Source organism: Xiphias gladius, chromosome 22 (assembly GCF_016859285.1).
Source record: "Xiphias gladius isolate SHS-SW01 ecotype Sanya breed wild chromosome 22, ASM1685928v1, whole genome shotgun sequence".
NCBI lineage: Eukaryota > Metazoa > Chordata > Actinopteri > Istiophoriformes > Xiphiidae > Xiphias > Xiphias gladius.
The window spans coordinates 7,785,891-7,813,834 of record NC_053421.1 but is presented as its reverse complement, the minus strand read 5'-3'; the positions used below and the strand labels follow the sequence as shown (position 1 = coordinate 7,813,834).

Here is a 27,944-nt window from a genome sequence, read left to right as displayed (position 1 = left end):
GGTGAAAATGGTTTTGTTGGTCACTTTTATTGAATTGGTGATGACTTTAAAACAAAACAGTACTGTGCTCCTTGAGAGACAAGTGTGGAAAAAAGATGTAAAACAATGAGCAGGATGGATCCATCTTCATTGTGTCTCTAAAATCCAGTTTCCTGACCTGCCCAGTTTGGTGTCTGGAAGAAGAGCATGAAGAAAAAAAGTCAAATTATACCATCTGTGAATCACTGAAACCGATCAAAACTAAATTTTGTTGTTGATTGTGGGAAATGTGAAAAAGTAACATACATGTGCAAGCAGTTAAGTGCTGATGTTTTCCTTGTTGGAAGTGTGTAATGTGTGTGCTCTGTTGGTGAGCGCTGGGCGGCTGTGAGAGCTGACAGGGACCCTAAGCAGCCAGCCCAGATGGTAGGCAGTAAATGTGCTCTATATGTAAGTGATTTGTAGCCTTGAGGACAGCAGGATGTAGTGGTGCTCTGTGAGTTGTTTGCAGCCTCTTTTGTCTAATTACAAAAACTCCTTAATGAGGGGGGGCTTTGCTTTTTTACAGGACAGGGTTATGGCAGCACTCCTGCTGCAGATATTCAAACAATAGGAAGGAGGTTAATTGAGCACATCAAAAGATAGCCACTCAAGGTGCACAGTTAAAAAGTGAATATTTAACATGTCGTAACTCTGTGGCCTTGGTGCTGTCAGGTGTCAGGTGAGGGAACCAACCCATCAATCCGCTTTGACAGATGTGCATGTCTTCTTGGAGTGGAGAGTTGTGTGAAGCAGCAGCTCAAAGCTCCGGTTCAGAGTATGTGTGTGATTATGACATTCTGTGTAGTTGTAGTACTTGAGCAGTTTACATACCACTAAAATGCACAAGGTCAACATCAAAAACACAGTTAAATGAGATGACTGGACCCTGAGCCAGACATCTGCAACAGGTCCTAAGTGCAGGGAACTCCAGGCTTTGAGTAATGTTCACCGAAAAGCCAGTGTGAAGGTCCACCTTATTTACGTTGCTGAGCTGACTCACTGAGCTCAGGCCTCGTTTTATGGTTGTTTGGAATCTACCTTGTCATTAGGCCTTTGAAGAGCAATGGAGGGATGAAAGCCTTAGCTCTGTTAAACTTGCTCTTACTGGCTTATTTCGTGTAAAGAGAGCTTTTGTTGATGGTTGTTCATCAACATTCTTTAGCCTAGTTCTTCTGAGCTGATCATTTGAGATGCTTTGAACCACCATGAGTTCATTTTGACCTTCTAGCAATCTGATCTGTAAAGGGAGGGATGGTTGCCTTCAGCTGTGAGTGGTAGTTTGCGTGCATTTTGTATGTACAGTATGTGCGTTACTCACCTCGTTCCTGTTGCTGTGGGCCTGCTTTTTCTCAATGTTCATTGCCAACATTTGGCTGCGGAATGAGAGGCTCTTGGTCTTCTCAATCACCTGCTGGTAAGGAGATATGGCGTTGTTCCCCATGACCACATGGCCCTGGAAATATGGACAAAAATGGACAACAGATACACAATAACACCAATAAGCCAATCACATTTGGTCTTGCAGACACACCATCCTACAAACACCAACCAGAGGTTGCATAGGTCCAATTCACATCTACTGCAGGCACACTGAGATAATTCCATGTCATTCTGAAGGACTGGGCTATGATTTGCTGATTACAGAGAACTGTTATGATGTGTATGCCAAAACATGCAGGTTTAACATGAAGCCTCACGAACAGGACCTAACAAGGGTGAGATATTGTGGTTGCGATGTCCTTACAGCAGTTTTTACCCTTCAATTACAAAATCAGGATAAAATAAATAGCCTCTTTAACCTGAGAACGTACAGAAGGAGCTTCTAAAAGGGGCTATGTGACAATCACAACCACCACCAAATTGCAAAGGTCTGTTTAAAAAACTTTCATTAATTAGTTAAATACTGAGTCAACTGATTTAGGAGAAAGACACTAGGTCTCACCAGTTTGGAGTCTATCTTGGCATCCAGCCTGGCATTGCGGATAAGGTTCACGATCCATCTCTCAGCTTCCTCAGGTGTCATGTTCAGTTTGTCTGCCAGCATGCTGTTGAGGAAACAAAGAGACTTGAGGCTCGAGCCTGGGTCTGGGTATAGGGCAACAGAAAGTACTAGTAGTAGTAGGTAGTGAGGTTGTCTCAGTGGCATGCAGATTCTCCTCAAAATTAAAGGGAATACCCAGGGGTGCAATGGCTAAGAACTCAGTCTATAGCACTGTTGGCATGGGACTAATATTACCTTATGTGAGGACCTCATATAATTCATGAATCTCCCAAATTACATTTGAGGTATGATGAAGTAAAAAAAAAAAAAAAAAAAACCTCTGGTGTTTGACAATGCATTGAGACTTTCCTCTATAGATTCCACAACAAAGTCTTAATTTTAGGATGGCAATGTTGGTCTATCGGTCGGTCAACTACTTTGGTCTCAGAGGGCCTGCCATGAAATTTTACGAGAATAATGGTGCCAAGAAGGTGACTCCTTCTGACTTTGGTGATCCACTAAAATGTCCTCTAGCACCACCAGTCGGACAAAGTTTTCATTTATTCAATGAAACATCTTACCATCTACAAAAGGGACTGGCAAAAATTTTGTACAGAAATTCATGGTTCCCAGAGGATGTATCTTAAAGACTTCGGTGATCTTCTGACTGTTCCACTGGCACCACCAAACAGTGACTTCAATTAAACTGGGCTGCTGTCTGGGAGCGATGTATAGTTAAAATATGTAATAGCATAAAAATAACTCTTAGTTAACACTAAACTACATTATGATCGATGTTGTACATTAGTTGCCAAATCACCAGTCACCATTTTCATTTGACAGTGTTAATAAATGGCCAACATATCACGCTTCAGGCAAAATGTGTATACTATAAAGCACACTCCAAAACACTTCTAATGGTCTTCTGCTAATGAGAGCTTGATTTACAGACTTGTATGAATAACTCAATTAGATGTGCTAGGACTGCCCCATGTTGTGGGCCTCTGTTGTTACTTAACCTTTTATTTTAAGTACCTCTGTCCAGGACACACACTCCATCCGCCTGGTCACTTAAGCTTGTCATGACACACTGGTCCAACCACCAACTGTCCCTCAAAAATAAAAGCCAGGTTGGAGACTGGGCTGTTCTTTGATACAGTTAGACATGGATGTGTCACAGCATAGGGAGGGAAGGTATGAGGGTGGCTGGCACTCTTTGATCCAGAGCTTTACCCAGTGCAGCTGGCTTCCCTTGTGGCTTTCAAAATAACTAGACCCCCTCGATATCCCCATTTAGACCCCCCCCCCCCATTTCCTGCCCCCTCCCTCCTGTCTGACCCCCACCACACTCCACGCCTACCACATTTCATATAAGGGCCCCAATAAATATCCAGAAAACCCTATGTGCACTGCCCACAATTACTAAAGCAACCCTACCTCAAAAGAAAGACACCGACCCCTCCCACCCCTGAAAAAGCTAACATAAATACTGTTGGTACAAATTTGTCCTTGTGTGTAGTCCCTGTTTGCACAAAATAACAGGGGTTATAAGGCCTATGTAAAAACAATTAATTTTACTAATTATCACTTCCTGGTCCATTAATCACATTTTGAGAGACTTCTTCAGTGAGTAAGCTAAAATCTGCCCAGACCACACCACTTCTCACACCACCGCTCTGCAAACAGATCCCGCCACCGCCACCATTACTGATTTTAACTGTCGCTGTCTGTCTGACTTCTTTAAGACATTCTTTTGGTGGAAAGTAATCTTATTTGGGATTTGTATTAATGTCTGTCTTACCTCAAGACTCAAACAGAAAAAAAGACTAGCCATGAATGTTGGTCAAATTTTTGGCAAAACCACATAAAGAAGGCAAGTGAATGATGTCAGTGTCTGGATGGGGTATTAAAAGCCCAAACAACAAATAAACAGTATTACCTCAGCATAATGAGCAAAATAGGGTTTGGTCTCCAAGTGACAGTGCATCTCTCTTAACACTTTCACCACAGTGCAGTGATGGAGGAAGTGGATAACAAGTTAGAAAAACATCAGTTGTGAGTTGATTCATGTGTATCAGAGAAGCCGAGAGGAGGGAAAAGGGTATAGAGAGACTTATCAACCTGTCACTCAAATAAAAAAAATAAAAAAATAGTAACACTAGCGCTGCTGGACACCTGATTACACTTCATGTCGTCAAAACCTTGAGAAAATGATGCATGACAACAAAATTGCTCCTATGGATCATTATTAGGAATGTAACAAGTTTGGCAAAGTTTCAGCTGCCTAATGACGTAAGTTTGGCTTGTGATGGATAACACATGTCAGCATTCACAGAGTAAAACTTTTAACACCAAGGGTTCTAGTCTGCAGGCCTAAATGTTGATAGAGCAAGCGGTGCATTGTTAATAGTTGCACCTCACCTGCTTTGGGTATTCCATACTGATTACCAATACTGATTGATAAGCTGTATGCCTCACTGTGCTGTAGACACTGGAATCATTCTTTTATATATAAGGTAACATCAGGCTTGACTTAAACATTGCTGTTTTAACTTTGTAGAACAAAATGTTGTTTGACCTGTTGACCCTTTGTTTAACCTAACCCCCAACCCCCCCATGCTATTGTTAGATTTTATTTTTGTGAAGATTTTTTTCTCGGGTTTACTGTGAGAATGTGTAGAATTTATATACACGTATACATGCACACACACACACACACATTTATACACACACACACACACACACACACACACACACACACACACATACATATACACACACACACACACATACATATATATACACACACACACACACACACACACACACACACACACATATATACACACACACACACACACACACACACACACACATACATATATACACACACACACACACACACACACACACACACACACACACACACACACACATACATATATACACACACACACACACACACACACACACACACACACATATATACACACACACACACACACACACACACACACACACATATATACACACACACACACACACACACACACACACACACACACACACACACACACACATATATACACACACACACACACACACACACACACACACATACATATATACACACACACACACACACACACACACATACATACATAGTGTTAACACCCGTCTGACATATTGAACAAACGCTGGTTACTACAAGCTTCACAAAGGTAATTATCTATTGCATATTTATTTATACTATTTATTGAAGGGCTTTAGTAATGGATTGCATAAAAACGTATAGATGGGTGTGTTATTTCTGCCCCTGTATTTTGCTCTACAACAGTGTGAAAACACCAAGAAACAATAGTCAGCACCTGTGAAGAGCACCATTCCATCATAGTCAATGACAGTCAGAAACAGCTTTCACTTATTTACCTAACAATTAAGTAATCTAAGGCAAATTCGAATTAAACTTGTTATTGGTTCTGATTTTACCCATGTGATTAAATGATTGCTACGCAGGGGTAGTGGGTGTTTTTTTGGGCAATTCAGTAAAGTGGGGGCACATGTCAGTCAAATTCAGGTCAGATATGATGATCAAAACAAACACAATCTGGTTTCCTCAACAGGGAGTTAAACGAACCCCTAACCCCTCTAAACGTGATCTGCGTAGCATAACACAGGAACAGAGTGTGCCCCAAAAGGCCCTGGGCCTTGGCCTGTACCAGTCAAATACCTCTAATCTAATTCATAAAAGAAAGTCTGGCAATGTTTTTCTCCCAGGAAGGACATTTGTATATCAGAGCAGGATTACTTTATCTTATTGTCTCTAAGAGAGGTCTACAGCAGTTACCCCTACTTAAACCTCAGAGTGAAAGTAAGGAAAGAGGGGAAGAAAAAAAAGAAGAGAAACTAAGAGATGTGAGAGGGAGCAGGGAATGGGGCAGACTCAAACAACTTACACTATTAACATCCTTTAGCCCTTAAGCCAAGCAGACAGCATCCATGAGAGGTTTTATTTTACACAACCATGACACCGTTCCTTAGGGGAGAGGGGATCACTTCTATTTCGCCCATTACTCACTCTGGCTCCTGAACTTTCGACTTCAGGGTAGGGGACTCCTGTGGGTCTCAATACCAACCTCACACTTGAAGAGAGGGGCTCAGTGATTGGGGTCTAATGCTCTTAGAGGAGAAAGGAGGATGGGGGATCCTTCTCAAAAGTAGCTCCCTTCTTAACATGGCTGGCCTAAAATGAATGCATTGTTGAACACTAACATATAAAACCACTTGGGAGACTCTAAGCTATTTAGAGCATCCTCGCTTTCGGCTTGGGGTAAAATTGATTTTTCGCGGAAACCGAAATGATTGCGTGGTCTTTTTAATGACTCAATTGTGAGGTTGAAAGCTTGTCAGTGTTACATCCAAATAAACAAGACACTCCATCCAACTGCCAGTGACCTGTTGTGTACAAATATAATCAAAAGAAACACTGCCCAAAAGATCACGCTCAAGCATTTACTCAATATATCAAAGGACAAGTGTGCATTTGAGGTCAAAGCAGGGTCTTGCCACTAAGAAAATCATTGAAGGACTAAGGAAATAAAACCTGTAAATAAAATGGAAAACAAAGCTAAATTGGAAACACTTGGGACACTGAAAAGTCTAGACAAAAGGACGTGTGTGTTTGCAATTACGAGTGCAGGCTGAATTGCATTTTCACTCCCTACAGTACATTTTACATAAGCCTTTATTACATAAAACAACTCAATTACGCCAACTTCTGGTCTACTTTTGTGTCCCAAGCTGTGGGCAAAAGGCAAGCTAAATATCTGTGAAACTATCATGGCCAACAGCTGTAAAAATGTCCTCATTAAAAACAGCCATCAAATTCATTTGAATCCACGCTTGGGTACAGAGGGCTTCTGGGCAGAATACTAATGACATGGAATTTGGGTGTCTGTCAAAAATAGACATGTTCTGTCCATCGTCGTAACATGACCAAATATAAACATGGAAATCCCTAAAACTGCCCCCGATATGTGTTCCTGCTTTAGCAACCTCAACAGAGAGCCAAGGACACAGAAAAAAGGTGAAAAGTAGAAAAATCACCAATTCAACTTCCTCTTTCAGTATTACCACTAACCTTTGTGGTCCACAACAAGTAAATGGATCCAATTGCAGTATGTCTGCCAAAAAGAACGAGAACTCCTAATCAATTCCAGACAATCTGCAACTGGAGATTTCGACAGGGCCTGATCATGTTCCACGGTTCAACCTTGACTACAGACCTCCACGGCTCTATATAAGTCAATGCAATCATTTCCGTGTCAAAAGAAGTCATTCATTCCCTCTTTCCACTGAACATCATGTGTTTGTGCACCATATTTGAAATGCAGACCTTGCTTCAAATCTTCAGTCTTTTCAGTATGCCTCAGGGGAAGCATACTATGAATATGACCTTCTGAAAGCATTGGGAAATCAGTACTATAAATTAGTGAGGGACAGGATCAACATCGAAATAACATATGTATTAACTAACATCAGAGATTAGATACAGCAACAAGCACAAATCCACCCTTACAAAGATGAGGATTAATGGCTGAGAGGGGTGAGTGTTTCTGTCTTTATCTTTGTCACTCTCTAAAACTGATGTAAAGAGGCAGCCAAATCCTGTAATCTCTCTTAATTGCAGGCCATCACTATAATCTTTTTTTTCCTCTCCGCTAACGCTCACTATAATTAGCACTGACTAAATTTTTTGGTTTCAGGGAGGCATCCAAGGTCAGTTTCATTTCAATGTAACTAACCTAAAGTTTGAAATAGGAGTCAATAGAGACCTACAGAACCGTCTGACCTCCATCCTCCCGAAGAAAAGGAGCTGAAATGTTCCTCTGCGTTAGAGTTAGAGCGAACTTCTGAAGCCGTTAAATCCCAACCTCTTCCTGGGAGAAAACTGTCGGTGAATTGCTCTCAGACAGGTGGTCTTAAATGTTTAGTGAGCAGAGCAACCTGTGGAGACCTGGAAGCAGTTAAACCTCTCAATGCTTAATCCTCAAGATGTGTGCAGTCAGCATGGCTGTGTGTGGATGAGGCAATAAACATTTATCTTTGAGGAAAATTCCACTAATCACAAAGCCCATATTCTTACTTCCTGCTTACTAAATGCTTACTAAGTCTAGAGATAGCAAGTACTACTTCCTGTTAGTCTTTAGGAATGTCTGTCAGAATTCTGCTGTGCAATATGTCCAGGATTTAAAAGCAACCATAGCGTCCCCATACAGCATCACCAACCAGGCTACAACTACTCACTGCTGACTTCCAAATCTTAGGTTTCACTTAGTTTAGTTTGTATTTAGTGACTAACCTGATGCTAATGCACTCGTGAATTCTGCAGAAGGTCTCAAAGATGAAGAGGCGGGCATTCTCAATAAAGTCCTCCAGGCAAGCAACAAGGAAGAAGTCATTCACCAGAACCTAAAAGACAGAAAGCATGTTAATTTAAAGAAATTTCGGTCAGTTTATAGGGCTACTTCAAATTTTAATTTACAACAGTTTAAGGTTTGAGTTAGGCGAAACAGTGAATTGCGCACAGAAGTCAGAGCTTTTCTTAGACTCATTAGGACAATCAAGCTGGGAGCTTCGGACTGAAAAGCAATGGAGAGTCATGAGGGCAGCATTACATGTTTCAATCTGTCTGCTTCTAGTAATTCATGTCTTATTCAATTAAGCAAAAACATCTATTCACTGAAGTCCAATCCATTTTGAGTGAACATTTTGAGGACTATACGGGCTACATGTATGTAACCAAAAGCTTTATTTTGACAAAAGTTTTAAAAATGAAAGTTCCCTCTATAAGTCAGTAACTAAGTAAGTAACCCCGGGCCAGGCAAGGTGCTTCAAATCAACTATGAATCTTGAATTCTTTGGTCACCACATGAGACAATACAGTAGGAACAGAGCCAACCACAGTGATGACCACATTGTCTGTGACTTATCATCAGTCATTTGGTCTGGTGGTTAAATGTCAACTCTCCTGTGCATGATCGCCAAATTTCACAGTTACAGTCATCCAACAACGGCAGCACCACCAGTCCAAATAAACTCACAGATGAGAGCAAGTCTTTTCAGCCATCTACATACAGTATCACCTGTGCCTTGTTACCAGTATGAAATACGGCCTTGCTTGGACTCTCTGACACCGCCGCATATGGCCGATTCATCTACTTCATCTACTGTAAATGTTCATGACCCAGCTATGGCCCCAGAGGTACAACTGTGTGAAATGTTCCCATTTCTCAGTGCTTGCTGCATTCCAACTCTTCACTGAGTGTTATTTCACATCACAGACCTCCATCTCCAAAGGTTCTCTAAGAATTACTAGCTCTTGGTTTTCTTATGCTTAGAAAGCTGCTATCTGCCCAGAGTTCTGCTTAAATAAAACCCAACTACATGGCGCTATCAGGCAATGCACATTTCAGATATGACAACGCTTATCTAAGGCTGATAAACTTTGAAGAGTTAAGTGCTCTAATTACTGTCATCTGGGATTCAGACCACAAAGCTTAAACAAATCCTGAGAGAGCCTTTTTGTGCACAATCTGAGGGCCTGACTATAGGTAGGCCTATACTTTTCATTCTTTGACATGCAAGCATCTAACATCTGACAGTGATTGCAGATTCAGGTGGAGTGGTAAAGCAAAAAAAAAAGAAAAAAAAAAAAAAAAAAGAAAAAACCTTATTACAGCCTGAACAGGACCATTTAAACCAAGCTAAACTCCCCAACTGAAAGCACTTGGCTGAGACTATTGTACAAGATACAGTGAACTGAAGACAGGGGAGCTGAAAACAATACCCATATCTTGCTTACACGGCAATCAGTAAAACGATGGGTGCCACTCTTCTAAATGGCTCAAAATTGATGCATTATAAATGCTCATCAAGACAGCAGTCCATCCAAATGGGGTATCCATTTACCTCAATCACTCCACGGCCTATGAAACACCATTTTACCCCTGAAATAATGCACTTTTTAAAGGCTTGCGTGTGAATTTCTGTAGGAAAAAAAAAAATGCACTGCTGCCTTCAAACAGGACCATTTTGGGAAATGTTTGCAGACTACCACAGGCAATGCGTTAAAGGTGCTGTTAAACGTTTTTGGAACCACCCACCTTTCTAGACCTGTTTGTGAACTGAACACGGTCAATAGAGGGCTTATGTGCCTACTACATTTACTCTGATAGGACAGGTAGGCCAGTGTTTAGAGCACCTGGAATAACTTGGGCTCTGACCTCAGAGTTAGTTGGGATTGAGCATCTGTTTCAACCCCAGAAGAGTCTCTGTAAACAGAACCCCATGAGGCAAGGTCAAGACCAATCCAGAGAGTTCCTAAGAAGTGTATGCAAGTGTTTAACAAGGTCGGTGATTGAGGGTGTGTCATGTCTTAGCTGAAATAGGATACAGCTCTAATATTGTTGATAGTACATGTCATCGTTTGGAGATGGCCCCTGGAGACCTTTGCTCAGGAAAAATCCCATTTTCTCTTGGAACATGCTGTAAATTTTTTTCCGACCATGCACAGATTTTCTAAGGGTACAACTAAGTAAAAACAAATCTGCCCAGATGAGGTTGGTTATAACTTCCTCATTTGTTAAATAGTGCTGAAGCTGAAGACACTCTGTATTAGCTTGAAAATAGACTAAAATGAAATGGAACCTTCAGTAAACCACTGACATTTACTCCTGGGAAAGAACCATTTGATCATGCCAGATGTTTTTCATTTTGAAGGTTTATCGTCAAGAGGGAAAAGATGAAAAAGGGGCCAAAATAACCCTTTAGCCTTTTATTCCTCTGTAGGTCCAAATTATCAGGTCATCTGGGAAAACCAAATTAAAGTGTGTATGCAAAGAATTCACTAGTAGGTCAAGTTACGCAAAATATATAAATAGCAGAGCTAGGACACCTGCTCTCCCTCTAAATCTGACTACTGTCCATCGATTGTGTCCCCAGAATCTGACCAGTCTCTCATAATAGAGCATGGGCATACACAGGGTTGCCCTAATAAATACAAATAAGAAATTAGAAATAAACCAGGGAATAAATCTGTTAAACAACCAAAAATTACGTCTGTCACGGATGATGAGCTCAAAATGTTAACTATCAGAGAAAATAATTATGCGAGAGTAATGAGAGTGAGAGGGGGATCATCTCGCTACGGTAACTCAGTCAGCTGACATGTTGCCACTAGGAAAGTCAGCTGTCTCCAGACATTTAACCGAACAAAACTTTTGGTAAGTAGCCAAATACTGTTACATTGTCGGATTGCTATGGGAGGATAAGAAAGTTCAAATCCATTCACTATAAGCCTTGTTTTACCAGTGTTATCTTGTACGGTTCACAGTGTGATTAGTCACAAAAATGTGAGGGATTACTTGAGGAAATCGCTCTCATTTCATCAGTGAGCATATTTGTTTTGCTTTTCTTCTTGCTAATGTCTGAGTTACTGTGAAAAACAACAACCTGTGTTGTGTTTTTATGAATATTGAATTGAATCGCTATATCAGCATTGTTGTTTAGAACAGATTGGACACAGACCTAAAGAAGAAGGTATTCTGACAAAAATCAAAAAAAAATTTTGATATAGACACAAAATCATCAAATAAAATTGCAACGTGTTTGTCATTTTTGTTTTCACTGAGCTGAAAATATAATCTATATTGAGGTCACTCTAACACATCAAATCATATCACAGCATTCACTGTGTGTTCAGCATTGTAATCAACATACAAAGAGGACTTTTACAGTATACTACCCATGTTCTACATTCACATCAAGGATTACAGTTACATTTAGCCATTACAAACCAAAATTGAAATAAATGCTCTAAATGGCAGAGCTATGACAGATCCCCCTCTGAAAACGAGTGTCTGCACGCCTCTGCAGAGAGTTCTGCTTATAAAGCTTTCACTGTTAACTACTAGCCTGATGGCTCAATTACAGGCCATAGTAAAATCTGACTGCAGCCTGAGTCATACATTGTCCAAGGAGACCTCTATATCTGACAGTATGATACAAGGCACAGACTATCACTCTTCTGTCTGTGCTGGACCCACGCAGAACTCCAGCAAATAAAAAACGCTGTGTGAACAGACAGAAGGTCAGACAGAGATCCCATGATTACTAACCATGTTTACTACAATGCACCGTGTGAAAGTTCAGGAGTCTGACCCAAAAATCAGAGGCCCTCAGAAGACCTCTGTACTGTCACGGAGAGGTACAATAAACCCACACCAACTCCTTCTCATAGTTTGGGAACAAAAGGTTGAAATTAATGCTGGTGAAGTTACTGAAGTGATTACTCACCGACTCACACTCCCTGAGTTTCTTCTGAGCACTGTCAAAGTCAAAGTTCACGTACAGGCACTCCACAAACTCTGTAATTGGATCTTTATAGGTGTAAGATTCCTGAAAAAAAGAAACATAACAAAATCAATTTTCACTTCCAAATACATCTATATGTTTATGTATCTAACCTGCTATAACTTATTTTTTTAAATAAAACTATGTTTTAGCTATGTTAAGATGCAAATAAAGCAGTCATTTCTTTACATACAGCTGTGGAAAAAATTAAGAGACAACTGCAAATTTTTCTGAATCAGCATCTCTACATGTATGACAGCCAAAATAACTATTGACCATGCCAAAAGAAAAGTTCTGAGTGAGGAAAAGAAGGGTTCAATTCTGGCTTTACTGGCAGAGGGATACAGTGAGCGTCAGGTTGCTTCCATCCTTAAAATTTCTAAGACGGCATCTTCTTTGATGAGTCCAATTTTCAGCTTTGCCAAACACCTGGTTGTCTAATGGTTAAACAGAGACCTGGAGAGGCCTACAAGCCACAGTGTCTCACAACCACTATGAAATTTGGTGGAGGATCGGTGATGATCTGGGGGTGCTTCAGCAAGGCTGGAATCGGGCAGATGCATCTGTGCGAAGGACGCATGAATCAAGCCACGTACAAGGTTATCCTGGAAGAAATTTTGCTTCCCTCCGCTCTGACAATGTTCCCCAACTCTGAGGATTGGTTTTTCCAGCAGGACAATGCGCCATGCCACACAGCTAGGGCAATAGAGGTGTGGATGAACCACCAGATAGAGACCCTGTCATGTCCAGCCCAATCTCCAGGACTGAAACCCAATGAAAACCTGTGGAATGTGATCAAGGTGAAGATGGATGGTCACAAGCCATCAAACAAAGCTGAGTTGCTTGAAGTTTTGCACCAGGAGTGGCATAAAGTCACCCAACAAAATGTGAAAGACTGGTGGAGAGCATGTCAAGACGCATGAAAGCTGTGATTGAAAATCAGGGTTATTCTACCAAATATTGATTTCTGAACTCTTCCTTGGTTAAAACATTAGTATTGTGTTGTTTAAAAATTAATATGAACTTGGTCTGACGGTCTGAAAAAACTGCATCTTTTTTGTTATTTTGAACATATGTCATTTTCTGCAAATAAATGCTCTAAAGGACAATATTTTTATTCGGAATTAGGGAGAAATGTTGTCCGTAGTTTATAGAATAAAACAAAAATGTTCATTTTACTCAAACACATACCTATAAATAGTAAAATCAGATAAACTGACGATTTTGCAGTGGTCTCTTAATTTTTTCCAGAGCTTTATATGTATTGCAAAATGCAAAGTGATAAATTATTTCACACAATTACTAAAATAACATCCAGATTGATTTTGGAATCAGCATGGGTATATTCACTAAAAAAAAAATAAAAATAAAAATAAAAAAAAAACAAAAAAAAAAAACAGAAATCCTAATGTGGTTCAATGACTATGTAGTCAAAATGACCACCTGTTGGGCACAACAGCTAAAAAAAACTAATTTACAATGACTTGAGCAAAAGCACACTGAACAGATCTGCAAATCATGCTTACAGAAAGAGTCCCAACCTGACCTGAGGCCACAGAGCAGAGAGCACTGAGCACATGTTTTAGTGATTACCCCAGGTTAGATCGCTGAAGAAGCTACTGTCATTGGTAGAGAATGCAATGGCACATTGCATTCAGTTTACTACCATTTATCAGAAGTAATGGGTTTAAGGCCTCTCCAGCTTGGACCCAAACCCAAATCCTGCTCTTAAAGGAAGTGTTAGCAATGCTATTGGGTTGCGTTGTCAGTAACTCACCCATGAAGGCCTGTATGACCTGATAACTATATGAAAAGGAGAAGTCTGTTACCTGCTGTATGACCTTCACCAAATCCTTCAGAACCTGCCGACGCTTACGGACATCCTTGTTTGTGATAACCGCTGTGGTTAGGTAACGCAAGATGTGGGGGCACATAGTTTGGATAGCATTGAGGTACCTGGAATGAGGGAGGATAAAATTAATCACTTATCAGAGAAAAGACATGATCTGTACAAGGACACATAATATAACATTTTGGCTGCTTATTGGACTCCTGGAATTTAGAACAGAGAAAAAGTCTTTGCAGCTGAACAGACAAATGTCCCAACAGGACTCTCACTCCTGGACATGGGTCCCAGATTTAATCCGTCTCTTTCATTAGTGTCCTATGAGAGGGAGAAGGAAAAGGAAACCTTGACAAGAAGATATAGATCAGTGAGCAGGGACCTGCCCAGTAGCTGAAACCCAATCCATCAGGGACTGATGTTTCAACCACAGGTCAACTGGCTAAGGGCTCAACACAAGAGACAGGACGCTGTTACAGGCTGATTCTAATCCCACACCCGCTCTGGAGACAGTGTTCTGTAAAAATATTGTGTAAGGTCTGCTTACACACATGCACGCACACACGCGCACACGTACACGCCGCTTTGCCTGTCAAGATGGCAATCAGTCAATATTAATTGTATCACCAAAACTCGTTATTGGTTTCTAAATATCCATCTTCGAAATTCACCCTCCACTCAAACCCCCAATGACCAAATTAAATCACAAAAGAGGAAGTGGAGGGGGCCCCTAAAGGTCTCCTATAGCTGAGTCCAGAGGTACACATGGTGTTCAGACAAAGAGTGCCGACAACAGTTTAATTAGCTGAAACAATTAAAGGGACAGGGGACCTGTGGCAGTTGTGATGTTGAGTCTAAAAACAGAAGTGGGCTGTTTGGCAAAGCCATCATCAGCCTGGTTTGAGGAGTGCTCTCTCCCTCCCTCCCTTTGTAGTTGCTTGACTCCCGTGGAAGACCGCAATGCTCGGTGCTGTGTTCCTGATTAACTTACACCTACTCACTCTCCGGGGGGTCTCGAATAACAAGAAATCTTGCATGAGTCGGTACCAAATCTGGGGGGCAATCACCCTACCCCACTTAAGGGGCTTCATCTTTTTCTTTTTTTTTTTTTTTGAGTTGAGTTTTGAGGCAACAAGCATTGCTGCACTAGTTTGCTGAAGATGCCACTGAGGCATACAGCCAAGAAATCAAGTATCAGTTCACATTTCCTCTGTTCAAGGGGGGCTGTGGGAGAAGACAGAAGGAGGAAACGAAAACAACGTCCCATTTCACAGCTCGTCTTGGAAAAAAAAACGATGTTGAACAATTGAACGAGTAATACAGACAATCAAGTGACTCAGCGTGTATTTCCTAGTAGTATTTCACCAGTTTGCACCTGTATCGTACTTAAATTACTGAGCATTATTTGCTCTGAGGTCAGTGCAGTCTGCCGATAGTAGACAAACAAGGCTTTGAACCAACATCTGCTGACTGCAGGGGTAACAGAGGTCAAATATGGAGCTGAAGGCCAGCCACTGGTCACCAACTTCAGCCAAAGGAAGTACTGGTCAAGAGATGGGAAACAAGAGCCAAGCCAAGCCTCAGTGGGGAAAACATGAGGTTTTTAGACTGTGAAACTGCAAAGCACACAAAACTACCTCAGTTTATCCACACAGATGGTTGGGTGAGCTTTTCATGAGTAATTATTGGGCAGGCCTCCTTAATCATCCACAATAAAATTAAAAACTGAGTAAAATTCAGGGAACCAGACATTTGAGTGTGCTGTGTTGTGGTCGCCCGTCATACTGTCTGTGGAGCCCAATCATCTGTACAATTATACAAACCTGCAATCAGAACAGGGGGAGGGAGCATAGACATCAAAATAGGTGGTGTGCAAATTTTAACAGTGTATAAAATTTCCGATCTGCAATACACATGGCCTCGTTCTCAACTTGGAGAGTAAACAGACCACACGAAAACACACTTCTGAAACCATTTTGAAAATACCAGCAGGGTTCATGAAGAAGCCCATCACTCAAAAATGTGTTATTAAAGCAAATGGTTTTCCTTAAATGAAGTTCATGCTATAACATGACTGACCTTTTCTCCAAATGTTTTTACAATCAAGAATTATTTGGGAGATATAATAATATTCAACACAACTACTTTAAAACACACTGTACCTATCACACAAAACATCAGAAAAATACAAATTGCCACAAAATAACAACAACTGGAGACAAAAAAAAAAAAACATTTGCCAGAAACAACTTTAGTCAAAATAACTAAAGAGGGATGTTATACACTCTCCAAAGTATAAAATGGCAGCTTTTGGTTGAATTTTCCAAAACATTAACCACAATGAACCTATATTCCCATTTTAGTGTACTTTAAGTTTCAACTATGCTACAGAACTTTGCCTTTCCTGTCGCCTTTGTTTAGTGGATTTAAATCTAATCTTTGAAACTACTTCCAGGTATTCTCTCATGAGTTTTCAATTTCCTATGTGTAAAAGAACAAGTGAAATAAAGAAACCAAAAAATAATATTTTATTAATAATGTACTTACTGTGGCTGGTACAGAAAGAGCTCAATAATATTGTCTCTGCCCTTGGGGTGGTTGAAGAAGACAAAGAGAGACCAGTGAATGAGCCATGTCCTCTGCTGAAGAGACTGGAGAGGGGAGCTGACAGACTGGACAGGACAAAGACAGAAATCCAGGCAGGCAGGAGCCAAGAAAGATGCAACAGAAACCAAGAAAAGACAGACATACCAAAAAAAAAATTAAATTGTAAATTCTTTTGGAGAAAGACACTGTACATAGAAGCAGTCCTTTTCTCAACAAAGTACCAAAAAAAAAAAAAGACATTAAGTGCGCTTGCCTCCTAAATGGCCATCAATCAGACAGACAACCACTTCATACTAAAATCCAAGTTCCTTAGTAGTCAGATGAGTGCGTGCCAGTAAGGAATAAAATGCCACAGTACTGAGTACTGCAGTACTGAAAGTGAAATCTCAAGATGGAAGTCTATGTAAGGGAATCTAAAAGAAGTATCAAATTCTGAGAAGTGGGGAATTTACGTTGTTATCGATAGTCTCCCTCAGGCGGGTGAGGTCCTCCATGGCTGCCTCCCAGTTCTGCATCAGGATCTCAGAGGCCAACTTGCCCCACAGAGAGTTCAGGGCGTTCCTATCTGTAGATGGGACCTTGTGAACAGACAACATGGGACACTTGCTAAAATATGTAACACATAACATAACAACATACGAAACAGCAATTTTTCCAAATAATGTGACAGACCAAATGCTGATAAACAGTCGCATACAGGTTGGCGGACTGTTCAGTAACATCTACCTCCTTACACTGAGATCAAGCTTGCCACTACTTGATTGGCTTCAGTGGCACTGTTGCACAGTGTAGTCACCTTTATTAATTCCAAAATTGTCTTAATTGTTACTGCAATTAAGTGAAAAATGAGCTACCCTACCAACCTGAAAATATAACAATTGATCTAACGGGTGGGATAGACACACCTAGCATCCATTTGGCAGTGGCTGGAGACATTATCTGACTCTGCACCAACCTGAGACCATATCCCTTATGAGAAATGTTTTTGGATGTACTGTATATTGAAGTGTGGCATTGCTACAATACAACTGATTGCTTTTCTTCATTTCATATGACTGTAAACTTGTGGGTTTGTGGAGTGTTGATCAAACAAACTATCTGGTAATTTGTGATGTGCATTTGTCATGATATATATTGTTTATTTATTAGCTAAATGATTATACATATTAAGGAGGTACTACACACTTAAACATTTTTTTGAGCTGCAATCTAAACGATGATTGTACTGTGATGAAACACTGGTGATGATAGACATTTTTTTCCAAAGTTATAAAAATCAGCATTTCATGGGTTGAAAATGTCTCAACACGCCATCTACTGTTTTAAATCATCCTGAACCTTGCAAGGCCAATGCTGACAGAGTCAACTGTTTGGGATTTCTTCACCTCATGAATTTTTTTTTTCTTTTTTTTTTTTAATTTAAAAAAAATGTCACTCCCTCTAATCAGAAGAGGGCGGCCCACGCCCCCTACCACCGTCCTTTAATAGGACTCTGTGAAACCGCGCTCATTTTCAAATATATACTGATCGAGACTTATCATTCACAGGAATATTTTATGCTAACACTTTGCGTATTACATTCAATTTTGGTGCAATGGTTCAGATTTGTGGTTTTGACAGCTTTAGAACCAACACCGGACTGCACTCTCTCTCTTCAGACCCTCGTATGCATCGGCAGTGCTTGCACATGGCAGCAGGTCTCTTGATAGCATCACACAGTTATGTACATTTGCAATTGGCATTTTTCGCAAGAGTGCTATTCTAACTACATGCTTGGTTCCTAGAGCTCCAGCTTCGGGCAATACTGGGGCTGGGCATTACTGGGGCTGGAGCCAAAGGTTCAAATTGATACGGCTTGGGACCACCATGGTCCTCCACATGCAATGTCCACTTCAGGGGATTCTGGAGTGGAAAAGACACCCCCCACTCCCCAATACCACCCCCTTGCCCACTTTTTAGCATTTTTCAAAATGATGGAGTGGGTGGAGTTAGGCTCAGAGCTGGGGGTTAAGTTACACTTTAATTACTCAATACATTCATTATGAGACTGAAAAACCACAATGTTTGAATCACCAAAAAATAGTCTGGGCTAGCTGCTAAGCACTTAAACGTGACATCAACTAACCAGCCAAGTAATAATGCCTAATATGTACCTTTAATATGAGTAAGCTTTTGCCAATGACATTTGTTTTGTTAACATTGTTGTAAACTTAACTCCAATTTTTTCATGAGAATATAAGTGCAATAATGATCTTCCATTATCTTCAGTAACTCTGGACAACTTTGTCGTTATCGCAAGGTAATTAGGCTGAAATATGAACTGACACTAACAAGACACATCTTTGTGAAGATAATCACTGAAAAATGTTCCAGGCTACTGTTTCTGATTTCCAGAACAGCCAAAAATAAACAAAAAAAGAATCAGGTAATGAAACACAGGTTGAGAATGCCTCTGAAGCTCAGCAGTGCAATCACTCTATAGTGGACACTGGACTACACCCTAGGGTTCATGGGAAACTCTGCACCACAGTAGTTCATGATAACACCAAACACCAGACGCAGTGACATGATTCAAGCAGGAAGTCAGGGTGGGTGTCTGCTGAGCGGCCAGAGAAACCTAGATGCTAACCACACACCCCCTTACACGGACGGACAGCCGCTGAAGTGGACTGTGAGACACGACAGATGTACAAGTAGAGGAAACACTAAAAAAAGAACAGGTTTCCGCTGGAACCCCACAAATTGGTAAAATTATTCAGATATAAAAGGTTTTTCTTTTTAATTTGGAAAAGACCGGTTACACTCTGATAACATTTCAATGAACTGCTATAATATGAGACGATGGTAGGTAAGGGGAAAATGTTTGGAAAACCTCTTGTGTTATTCCCCCAGAGGAGAACACAGTAAGACGGTGTGTTCATCCATCCAGTCAGAGCAGCAAATTTTCTTTGATCACAGAGTACGTCTCATGTCCATTATGAATGATTTTTTTTAAGAGACAGAGAAAAAAATGGCTAAAGTGCCAGGATAAGAGTCAGTGTTTAATCTGTTGAAGTGTTTTGTTTGTTATTTTTTTCCGCTCTTTTGGAAGTCCCTGCCTGCTACGTTTGGCTGACCTCCAGGTCATTATGGCAGCTTTCTACACACACACAGTCTGTCTTTCACTGGTGGCCACGCTAGAAAAGTTTCAATACCTGGGTTTTTCCAGCAGTTACCTTAAGTTTCCATTGGTTTGTGAAATGGGCACATTTCGCTGACTGACCAGCAACAATAAATTTACTGTGCTGGGGATCCAACAGGATACTCAATCTTTATTCTTAACATTCGATCCCTGCATTAAGTGATGATATGAATAAGTTGCTCTTTTCGGGGTAGGCCACACTGTAACAAGAGATGAGGCATGGATTTTGCAAGGCTGGCTTCCTTCGTTTAATTGACTGGGTTTCCCACGTTAAATGACTTTATGGAGCCTCACCTCTCCCATATAGGGGAGGGAGAGAGAGACAAGGTGCCTGTGAAGATGGGAGGTCCACAAAACACCGAAAAGAGGGGAGGGGGAGAGCAGTAAACAAACTCTCTCTAATGAAACCCGCTTCTACCTTTTCCCCCATCTAAAACTTCATGCATTGTCAAGAGTAAGCAACATATCTAGTTACAAAGCCCGATTTGGCTAGAACTTAAAATGAGGGGTCTAACAATTTGAGGGGTAAAAAAAAATGCTGGACTTCGAACAACATACCTCAATTAGAGCAATTTTGGTTTATTTAGACTGAGTTGCAAAGCCATAAACAACTGTTGCTGGAACAGTAAAACATATCTGTTGCAAGCTTCTGAAGACTTTTCTTTAATGCTTTTTTTTGGGGGGGTGGAAGTAGAAAGCTTGGGCGAATTACTTGTCATCTTGTCTCAGATGCAACTCTTCCTTCTACAGATTTGAGCAGATCAGTGAAAAACCCATCAAATGAAGTACCCAACTGCTTTGGGTTAGGAGGGTTGTTTATAGCGAAGAGGGTTCATCATTGCACGGAGCCACTGCCAAGTTTTTCAGTAGGGGACACACCAGCATAGTGAATGTGCATGACTAGCCAGAGTCACTGACATCCGAAAGACAAGAGGCAACACAGTGCAGTATCAAATGCCAATTAGAATAGGAACAAAAGATGGTCTTAATGTTTTTCACTCTAATGAATAGACAAAATGTTGATCTTATTCTTGCCCATTCTTTCAGGGCTGGTTTTGGCATGAGTCCTGGCATTACCGCAGAGCTAAATGTTGAACCAAAGACAAACAAAAGCAAGAGGACAAGTGAGTGACACTTGGAAACCACTGACTATGCAGCCTGGTTCCACTGGTCATTATAGGACATTCAGTTGAGTTGAACTTAGTAACACTTGATGCAAGATTATACCAAAAGACTAAAAAACTGCTAAATTTCCACTGGAAATGTGGTTTTATTCCGAATTGAGAAATAACCTAAGTCAACAAGAGCATACATACAAGCTTCTGCATATGTTCTTGAAGGAAGCCTTAGAGTAGGCAACAAATGATGACACCCAGGCACTGCTGCTTGCATAGCTGATGATGGAATGCTGTGGACACAGGTCTCATAGTTGCAGTGTAGTTCACAACATTCGGCGTCTTCACAGTATACAATTCTAGTTTTATGATAGTAAATGTGTGAAAAGTTAATTTCTCTCCCCAATTACTGGTTCCCTTTGGTAGTTATTGCTGGTGTTTTCTTCCTGCTTTTGTGTTTCCTTGCGCTCAATCTGTCAAGATCCACGGTGACTTGGACAAGTTTGAAAACTGCTGAGGAGCCGGCAATTCTGAATATCTGAGTTGCTGACTGAGTCTTCATTACATTATGCCATCTGCAGGGATGCACGGGGCTTCAAGTCGACCGGAAACAAGCCATGGGATCTAGTCAACAGGACATCAGCACCTGCTAAAAACATCTTGTATGAAAGCACCTTAAACCTAACCAATAGTTGTTTCTCGATTTATCCAATTCTCAGGAGATTTCCAACTCTCTAAAAACTTACTTTTACTGCAGAGATGCAACTACGTCTGCTAGTATATGTCTTCATTTGTAATCAAAGACTAGCCTAATGCAGAAGATAAAGCTCAACAGTCAAGCTTTAAATCACTTGTTCAAGAATCTAAAGAAGTCAACTCGAAAAAGATGAGGTGGCACCATTCACACAATTTAAACATCAAATTATTTAATAAGAGACAGTTTCTGACTAAGGCTGAAAGTTTTTTAAGCCATTCGAGAAGCAGGAGTCTTTGTATTCAAACTGCACCTAGCCAATTCACCGCCTCGCTCATCTTTCTCTACTTTCTGAGGGCAAAACGAGAGAAGCCACAAACTACAGAACCCAGGCAAAAAGTCTCTTTGTTTATAGAGGAAATAGGGAGTGTGCATGTGCACTAACAAGAATTCTGCCAGTGCTCTTTTTGAACTGTAATTATCTTCCTCTGCAAAACATACTTTGGCATTATCTGATTTTTAAAAACTTTTATCTTGAAAATCATTGATTCGAAATCTTTGTATTATGTACATTTTTGTCTTTTTCTTCCAGCTCCAACATTTTAAATTCAGGAAAGAAAATTGCAGCCCAGACATTAAAAATACACACACAGCCTCCCAGAAACACTTTGTAAAATCTGTGGAACCCTCCTCCTGCTAACTAAGAGATGCCTTTCCTAACTAAGCACACTTTAAGCTCAGAAGTCGTGACAAGGGACTCTTGGCCACAGCACTCAAATCAATAAACTGTCTACTGAGGCCCACCCCTTGAGAAGACTACAGACAGATTATGCCGTCCGCCACTGATCACTTGGCCCAGTAAAAAGATCCTACTCAAGTCCTAGAGCAGCATTCTCCTCCTAATACAGAAGACGTGCAGTGAATTGAATAGGCAATGACGTAAGCTTTTCACATTCAATTACTTCTAAGTGTTCTTTTCCTATCCTATGCAAGCACTGGCCTTTTGAGGAGTTAAAGTAATCTGGCAAAACATAATGTGATGTTCAATTTTAATATGTCAGAAAAATGCCTTAAATATAGTATATAAATGACGATAGTAAAACACTACAGACACTCTGTTAAGTGAGATGAGGTGTACAGTTATCAGCAAACATCTCTATTAACATTAACCGTCGTTGAATGTGAGTGATAAAATCTGAAAACTTACCAAAACACGGAAGAAATAGAGGTACTCTGCAGCACCGGAGTAGTTTCCACACTCATACTGGAACTTGGCATATCTGTATAGCGTGTCCAAGTACTCCTGCCGAAACTTCAAGAGAAGTGTATTGATATCACAAAGAGAAAAAATGTGAATCGTTGTCAGACCAAGTCAAAAATGTTGATGTCTCATCAGGGTTAAGGTGTTGTATTTTTTTAATCATAATGAAAAATAACTTCTGTAACATCGGGGATACGCCAAATATATTTTAGATCAAAGTAACGAAATGGCAAAGCTAATTATAATGTCATATTTATTTGTAGCAGTAACATTTTTTCCTGCTGTGGTGGCAAACCACTGCTAAATGATTATAGAGTAAACACTGCTATATCATATCAGTGGTATTTTGCCATCGCAAGAGAATAGTTAACTTTTGTAGCAAATCTGCCAAGATGTGGTCATGTAAGCTAAATTAGCAATGCATATGTAAATATAGGGCTATCATTTCAGGCCTAATTGTCGTCCTATATTTAGCTGTCCTTCCTGCTGTCCAGCAGGAAAGATCTCAGAGCAGTGTGCACTGACGTCAGGCCATTCACTAAGGTTCAGAATAACTGTGACAGGCAGTGGGTGCTCCAGGCTGCCCAAGCCTCTCCCACAGCAGGCTGCGAGGCCCTGAGCCTGGGCTGTGTGGAGGTGCACTGAGGACAGCATGCAGGTCAGCGGGATACCGGAGTGGGAGGGGACCGATGGAGGGGAGGGTAAGAAGCCAAACATCACGATAAATATAGAACCTCCGGCATTCTTGCGGCTCTATCCATGAGTGCCGAGCTACTCCGTTTATTCTTAACAATTCACCACAGAATGTAAATGTCCGCAGAATTTGTGCAAGCCATACAAACCCTGAAAATGAGTTAAGGGTTTTGGGAAGTAATTCTGCATTTCCCTGCTCAGCCTGCCCCTCCCACTTCGCCCCTAAAACAACCATGGGTTCACACAAGAGCCATGGGAAATGCAGTGAAGAAGTGAGATGTCAGCAAATCAGGTCAACTTACGTTGTGTTTTTCTGCCAAATAGTCAAAGAGCATTCGTCCATCTCTGAAAAAAAAAAAAAAGGAAAAAAAAAGTAAAACAGTTCCCGTAGTTAGAGGCCATTTAACTTGAGTCGCCATTTGGATGACATCCTGGTGTTTGGAACCCCATTCAGGTGTATTTTTCCATTTCTATTCTAAATCAACAGCCGTACATAAATGAGAACCATTTCACTTTTAAAACAGTTTGATTGGCTGTTTATTGCATTTGGTTTGGCTACTACAAATCTACAAATCTCTCTAGCTATGTTTAAGAAATTATGTGAATAAGGTGAATGCTGATTTCTCAGCACAGCGTGTGAGTCTCAATGGCTTTGTCAAAATAAAGGAATGCACTGACTCTTCTAAATTGGTCTATCCCAACTACATTTTACAACTTTGCCTGTGACCTAAAATCTTGGTATTTATGTGGACACCAACACTAAAACTAGGTGTCATTTTAGGGTATGGGCACTTTTAGAATGTAAATGCTTTAGGACAGATTGTCTCTTGCTTGGAAGCTAATAAAGGACAGACTCTATAAGGTCCTGGGTAACATCCCTGTAGTGTGGTATGTCAGTCTGCTGTGTATTATGGGAACACTGATCCTGATAATATGTATGAGCCACTCACCTTCCATTCATGTCAATCCCAAATTTTCTTTTTTTTTTTTTAAACTTTTTAAACCATACATCAAACTACACTGTAGATGTATACCCCTGCAAAGACACAGAATGAATAAGGGAACTGCACCAGTGATACTAAATATCTTACATTTTACTATTCACTTTTTATGAGATTTAGATGAGAGCCTTCTGCTGAGATGTACAACAAGTGGCAGCTGTTCATGAAAAAGTCTGCACAGCATTACTGCCACCTTCTGCACTGAAAAAGTCAAGGAGCCATCAGCAGCATGTTTACTCAAAAACCCAAAAGTGGTTTCATTGCTTTAACAAGTACAAACAAATGAGAACATAAATCATATATCACCCTAATGGTGATCATAATCCACAGAGTATATCAGCATTAGTAAATAAAGCCTGGCAAGGCATATAGGCCTATCAGTTAACCATTCAGTACTGAGACCAATAGGTTCAATTACCCTGTAAAATGCTTTGTGGATCTGCGTATATTAACCCAAATGGACAGGGCATTGGGGTTCAAATATCAACCCATTTGTCATTTTCAGCACTGGATAATCCTGTAATCCAGACGCAATGTTAAAAACAAGCAACTGCATCAAGCATAGTTTAGGCCATAATAGTGGAATAAAACTGTTGCATGTCCGTTGGCCTTAGCGAGAATTCTTCATTGACCCCAGATGAGTTTCCTATTGTTCTACAAATTCAAAGGTATGAAGGAAAATAATGTATAACCTAAGACAGACACGATTCTTCATTCAAAAGGACGATTTCCTTCTTACATACGGACAGCAAACTAACAACAACATAGACATGCGCTAAGTCAATGTTGCTTTTATCAGGCTTCAAATCTCACATAACAGTTCCTACAAATCTGTGGCCTAAATAAACAAATGTCTACAGCCCTACTAAAACAACATAATAAAATAGTACAAACTGAAAAGAAATGAAAATGCGAAATGCTTTTGATTAACTATACACACTCTCGCCAAGAAACAAAGGGAAAGGATTAAGACTGAATATGACCAAACAATTTTAATCACGGTAGATGACAAAACAGGCTTAATAAAGTTTACCACATCATGCCTCTGTCTCTTTTTACTTATGTCTTTGCTGACTTTGCGCAGCGAAAACACTGAAAAGGGTAATAGCATTTTTCATTCAAAATACAGTTCCATGGACTCTACAAAACCCCTTCGCAATACTTCTGTGCAGTCTACTGTTTCAAATTACAGGTTTTTACTAATCCTAGAATCATGTCAAGTGAGCCCAGCAATACATTTCACAGCCGCACTAAGGATAATCAAGTCCTGCATAAAATTAGTTTGAGGATAATAATTAAATAAAGAGGAAAGTTACTACCCTTAATTAAAAAAATTACAGGCTTACCTAGTGGACTGCATCTGCCTTGTTGTCTCGGGGTCCTCAAACATTTTCACAATGGGTTCTGTCTCTGACTGCAGCTGCTTAAGCTGGGCCACAACCTCTGTCCTCTTCTCCCTCAGAGCTGACACAGGGAGGATAAAGAAAGTCGTTAGCTACAGCAACAACATAAATGAAAATATGCATGGTCTGCGCCCCAGCACTGAAAATACTGTCAAATAAAGTTTACTGCTAAATCAATTATGAATGAATGAAGTGGTGTAGCACATCAGCCCTTTATGATGTCTATCAAGAAATATTAATACCTTCCTTGGTTTTGTGCGTGTTGGAGAAACGGGGATGAGGAGTGTGTATGCACCAAGCATCAACACTTACTATGGGGAATTTCCTTTTCAGGAAAAAGGCTTCTGTACACATCCATGGCAAAGTCCACCATGTTTGTGTCACTGAGGAGGTCCAGTTTTCCATGAAGTAGCTCCTGCTCATTGTAGATCTAAGAAACAGAGACAATAATAGAAAACAGAGGTGAGGGGGATGTTTTTGTACAAAATTATCATCAGACCAGGAAGCTCTGAGTTACAAAGACTAAATTGTATCAGCCTTCAAAAGCTAATACACACACACACACACACCTATACACATACATACATATACATATGTATATGTATTTATGTATTATATATATATATATATAGCGTTATAATGTTACAGTATACACAGTATTTGTATTGAAAAAGCCAGAATGGAATGCTGGCTATGGTTGATGTTAATATTATAGCTTTCAACTTCACTTATGCCAAAATTGACAGTCATTGCTAGTCAATGAATTGACGTTCATGTGAGCTTTCTAGGGTTAGCCAACGCTAACATTAGTTTCAGCGACCCTGGCGGATGTCTGTTGGCCGTTGTGTTAGTATTTGTGTTACGTTTCTGAACAGTGTTAATACACATTTTCTAGCTTGTAAGCGATATTTCCCAACTGTTTTTTTGACATACATTCCAAATTAACCTCTTATTCGATTTCAAGGATTAGCATTGCCTCAGAGAGCCACCGCCACAAGTGTTTCATTTCCCAGTATATCCCTATTGGGCGGCAACATCGCTGACCTGCAGTAAAATTAAGTGTATGAGAGCACCGCCCAACGACTGTGCAAAATTTAATACTCCAAATTCGGGAGACGCGCACTCTTACAATCATCTGAATCTGAAACAGCGCGTGGCTGGATTAACCAGTGTAAAGCTAATCACAGTGTAAAGAACGAGTTCCGGTCCTGTACTTTTCAAATTTAAAATCATCTAAAATCTTACGGTGTATTGATATGGTGCGCAGTATTTCATATCGTCGTACTTTCTTGATGTTTCATTGTGTTTTCATTGTATACACCAAGGTGATCGCTTTAGTGTTCTCTGCAGCCTTTTTTGTCCTGTGTCAAAGTTTCTGTCAAAGGTGACGTGTTATGCCGCTTTTATTTTGAACGCAGCGAGCTATATTTTGCCGGCTCTTTTCCGGTAAAGTGTGGTCCCTTTACACAACTGTAGAAAATGTGCCCCACTCCTTAGTGTACATGATTTTGACGACTGTTTAAAAGCCACAATTAGTTACCAAAATCAACAACAAAAATATATACCGAAGTGTATATATGTTAGTGTATTTCGTACCTCTTTGACAGACAGGAATTCCAGCAGAGGAAAAACGAGATGACGGTCTAAAAAGTGGGCAATTTTGGTGGTGAGGTCGTATTCCGCCATCTTTGCTCCGGGGAAAGGGAAGCGGAAGCATGATGCAGTTGTTTG

The 27,944-nt window shown here is 40.4% G+C and overlaps 1 protein-coding gene across 1 annotated transcript; it reads right to left on the bottom strand.

Moving 5' to 3' along the window:
- Positions 1 to 2: 2 nt before the first annotated feature.
- On the bottom strand, positions 3 to 27,944 carry eif3ea (eukaryotic translation initiation factor 3, subunit E, a). The gene is made up of 13 exons (XM_040117864.1): positions 27,810 to 27,944; positions 26,526 to 26,643; positions 26,157 to 26,274; positions 24,112 to 24,154; positions 23,063 to 23,167; positions 17,318 to 17,443; positions 16,806 to 16,930; positions 14,245 to 14,371; positions 12,359 to 12,460; positions 8,364 to 8,473; positions 1,964 to 2,066; positions 1,340 to 1,474; positions 3 to 173 (listed from the first exon to the last, which is right to left on the bottom strand). The coding sequence occupies exons 1-13, from the start codon at positions 27,897 to 27,899 to the stop codon at positions 138 to 140; spliced, it is 1,338 nt and encodes a 445-aa protein (XP_039973798.1). The 5' UTR covers positions 27,900 to 27,944; the 3' UTR covers positions 3 to 137.